This window comes from Phalaenopsis equestris, unplaced genomic scaffold (assembly GCF_001263595.1).
Source record: "Phalaenopsis equestris unplaced genomic scaffold, ASM126359v1 Scaffold000359, whole genome shotgun sequence".
Lineage (NCBI taxonomy): Eukaryota > Viridiplantae > Streptophyta > Magnoliopsida > Asparagales > Orchidaceae > Phalaenopsis > Phalaenopsis equestris.
Window position 1 is genome coordinate 509,010 of NW_018164801.1, and position 4,527 is coordinate 513,536.

The following is a 4,527-nucleotide window of genomic DNA, read 5'->3' on the forward strand; positions in this document are numbered from 1 at the left end:
TGTTCCTGAACAACAAGCCCTCCAGCTGCCTCTCCGCATCGGTGATCTGAAGAAACCCACGATTGATGCCGGCCTCAACGAACTCACCGGCCCCATACCCTTGCCTGCCTCCTCAACCTCCAACAACTCAACCTCGCCGTCAACAAACTCTACGGCGAAGTTCCCGACCCCTTGTGCCGTCCAGCCTTCGCCGGAAAATTACTCAACCTCTCCCTCTCCCAAAACTATTTCACTAAAACCCTTCTGCGGGACCTTGATATTTTACTTTCATACCCCCCCAACCTATCTATTTACATAACTCCTAAACATTACATGAGAAAATATTACAAAGAGACCTATCTATTTACATCTCCTAAACATTACATGAGAAAATATTACAAAGAGAACACTTAGAGTGGCACATATATATAAATTAAAGTTTAGCTGTTAGAGATGTAAAGAGTGTAATGTAAGTAAATCTTCCAAAATAATTTTCTAATCATATATTAGACAAGATATCCAGGCCTAACTTTCTCATGCTAAGAAGGCTGCTCCAAATAGAACCATAAAATCTACTAAGATGGCCATGATAACATAAAACCCCAAGCTATTATTTGCATAACCTAAGATGATTCAACTCATGAAAATACATCAATAATTGATCCAATTGCTAATATTTGTTCACAATGTGTCATCAACAATTTTTTTATCAAGCAACAAAATTTTTATCAAGCAGGAATCTCATTTCATTTTTTATAATGAACCTTCCAAATTCAAATTCCGATTTAACAAGTCGAATAATGTCAAAATTAGTTCAATCTATATCGAATCAAGCCCAAATCACGTCGTTGAAGTGCGACCGGAGGTTTTAAATGATCAATTTAATAGTCAATGAACTCCAACTTCAACATATTTATACTCAAATTGAAATGTGTTGTGTGTGTTGGATCTTAGTACAATGTAAGAACATTAATATATCACATTATTGCCATGAATTTTCCAACTCACAACAGTTCTAGAGAAAAATAATACTCTAAATTTGCAGAAATTGAAATGAACTATTTTGCACAATAAATTTAGGAAACCAAAATGCATTAAATAAAAAATTAAAATTCATAGATGGATATATCAAACCCGAACAAAATAGAACCAAATCATGAAAATTGCAGAATTAACTACAAAGTATATCCCTAATCATGCATTATATTAGCAAAATACGATGGTTTTTCGCATTAATTATAGGCTTTCTTCAGGACAGAAGAGAGCCTTAGTCTAAGACTCATCATTAAGACAATAATTATAGGCTGTTTAGTGTTTAGCTTACTATAAATATGAAGGCATTAGGCCGAGCTACTAGAAGCCCCATCATCTTCAGCAGTAGCTGCTCTCCTTCGGTCATAACGCTGAAAAAATATAGGTTGAGAATAAAGCAAGATTGCAGGGAAAAGAACTTGAAGAAGAGAAATTTACACACATACCACACAATTCTTATGGATTTACATATCTAACACCTAGAGTTTGATATTTACATTTAGACCGCCGTGGGCGATAAACCTAAAAGGTGCATCTGCCTTAAAAAAAGGTATTTTTTATTACATGTTAAAAGATTCGAGTGATATGAATGTGAACATTAAAGTTTTAGCTGTTAGATATATGTAAATACATGAGAATTGTGTGGTATGTATGTAAATGACCCTATAAAGAAACTCCACTAACCTGCTTTCCGAAGGTGAAGGGAACGTATCTGTACTTAATCATGTGAAGTATTTGTCTCTTCATTGTTGCTGTGAATAGCACCAGCCAGTAAAGGAGCAGAATTGGCCAAAAAACAGGCACGTCGAATACGCTGAAGAATGTCATGAAGAAAGCAATAACGAAGGCTTTTGTCATGGAATACCTGAAGAGGAAGGAATTGGAGAGTCAGTGTGATAGGATACAATAATAGTTAGTTCTTGTATTAGATTAATAAGCATAGTTAATTAGTTGGGAATTAGTATTAATGAAATTGATAAACATTGTGCATCAATAAATAGTCTCTATATGAAAGATATATTCTCTGTATGAGAGATTCAGGAATAGATGAAAATCGGGTAAGCACTCTCCCTATTCCGTGTTTTTCTTCATCTTCTTCTTCCCCCCTTTCTGATTTTTGGAGTTATGAGCATTCTATTTATCCTTCTCAATCTGTGTTTCTCTTCTCTATTCCACCCACACCCAATTTTTGGAGTTGCCAACGTCCTCAAATTGCTGATTATTAAGTTTCAAGTAACGAGTTGGTATCATAGACTGTCAACACAATGGCTAACATGTTTTTCTAGGTGAGGCTGATTATCCGAAGTAACTGAAAATCTTAGGTCTACTGAGAAAAATGATTTTTAGCCCCATAGATTATGTTCTCACATGATCTATGATTTAACTAATTAGTGATTTTATGATAATAAGTTTTTATTGGTGACATCTAATTATTTGTCATGTGATTAGCAAATTTATCAAATAAGCGGCAATCATATGGAAGAACTATAATCTAAGGTAGCATAAAGCTGCTGCAACCAAGAGATGGTTTTCGAGCGAACGATTCTAAATGATCTAGGTATGCAGTTGAAGAACCAAGTAGGGGTTCTTACTTTAGTACCGTTGAGTGTGTGAGGGACCCCCCTGAATTTTAGCATTTGCAATCCCAGAGCCCTTGAAAGCAGCCCAACCAGAATCAATAGTCTTTCAATATTACACAGATTATATATATATATATATATATATTACATAATATTAAAAAAGGAGATGAAAAGGGATGTTTTTATGTGTTTATGATCCCTTTGAGCCATTGAATTCAATTTTTTTTCACTATTCCTCGTACACCCACGGCAAAATAGAGAAGCTGTGGAGTAATTACCTTAGCTAAAATCAAGAAATCATTCATCTTAGCTCATAAGAATAGAAGATCAGGAAATCCTATCCCTTGAAGAATATAGAAGGATGATAGAAACAAAAACTGCAAGGAAAACACAGAAAAATAACACGTGGTTCAGTGAGATCCACCCAAATCCATGATCATACAAAGATATATTACGATAGATCCAAAGATGATTACAGGATTATAATATTTTCACACCTGCATATCCCCTCACTATCACTTTTCTCTCTGTAAGTTTCTCTTTTTTTCTTCCCACAAATCACTTTTCTCGCTTATTTTGCTTCGAGAAAAGCAAACACTCAATGTTAAAAAAAGTCTTAAGTGAAACCATATAATATACAATATTATATCTTCATTCATCACTTTATTCATTTCCTTGAGGGTTTCCAAAATCTCAAACCAAAACTTGTAGCAAAATGACTTTTGACTCCAATCACCTACCATTTATAGAAGTAGTTACTCAAAGCTACCGTAGGCTGTCCCCAACAATTGATTAAATCCACCTTATGGACCCCAAGCCTTACCACCCACAACCGGCTGTCTAATCTTTCTAACTCTCTACTAATAGTCGTTATTTGAAAAAAAAAAATTTAATAGTTAACAAAACAATAATATATAATACTATCTTCAATCTTCTGTTTATTCATTTCCTTCACAATTTCCAAATCTCAAATTGGGACTTCATATAGACCTACGTTGACTTTGATCACCTTCTCCATATAAATAATCTACTAAGATTGACGATCGCCACCTATAGATGTCACTAGTCAAAGCCATCACAAGTCCTCGACAATTGGTCAAATCCATATGGTAAATCCTGAGCCCCACTAACTGACACCGACCTATTAACATTTGTAGCTCATTCTTGCAACAATTCTGACGTACCTCAAATTATTTGCTTCTAAAGCATCCTATAGCATAGCATCACATCCTGCAAACATCAAATACCACACTAAAACATCCTATAGAATAAAATAGAAGCCCCAACGAGAACTCCACCAGCCTCCTACCTTACCAAGCCACCTTCATTCTCCCAAGACCACTCCATCAATCTCCACAAGAAATTTAGAGCATATGCTTGAGTTGAGCCCTACCTGTAACTCTCCTTTTATAATTATTATGAAGTTGTGGAGATAGCAAAATTAGAAAACAAATCATATTTAATGAAAGATAGTAGGCCTAATTTTTTTTTAACTAAATCTAAAAATAATCAAATCAAATTAGAACAAATAATTTGCAGAAGATGCGCTATCTTTGTAGGGTTTGATAAGAGATAGAAAGAAATTATTCTCCACATGCCTGATACAACTAGGAATCTCGTGAGAGAATCATCTTCGCACCACATTTGCTGAGTTCATGAGCCCATATGAATTGTGTCTTACTATTGATTTGATGAAAACATATTGCAAACTAACTTACAACCAAAGAAAATGCAAAGCTCAGACTTGAAGAAGTTGAAAGTATCGAAGGAAAGCGCCTACAAGCACAACAACATCTGGAGCTATACCAAGCAAAGATGATACGAGCTCATGTCAAATTGGTCCGCCCAAGGACATTTAAAATTGGTGATCTGGTCCTTGTTCTCAAAAGACCTATTCTTGCACGTCGCAAGATAGGTGGAAAATTTGAGCCAACTT

General features: G+C 35.1%; 1 protein-coding gene across 1 annotated transcript in view; it reads right to left on the bottom strand.

Moving 5' to 3' along the window:
* Positions 1-1,107: 1,107 nt before the first annotated feature.
* LOC110026227 (protein RER1A-like) overlaps positions 1,108-4,527 on the bottom strand; it is a 10,006-nt gene continuing 6,586 nt past the window's right edge. Inside the window, exons 2-3 of the mRNA XM_020727093.1 lie at positions 1,696-1,876; positions 1,108-1,382 (exon numbers count right to left, since the gene is read on the bottom strand). Of these exons, the coding sequence (XP_020582752.1) occupies positions 1,320-1,382; positions 1,696-1,876 (244 nt within the window). The 3' untranslated portion in view covers positions 1,108-1,319. The remainder of the gene's footprint in view (positions 1,383-1,695; positions 1,877-4,527) is intronic.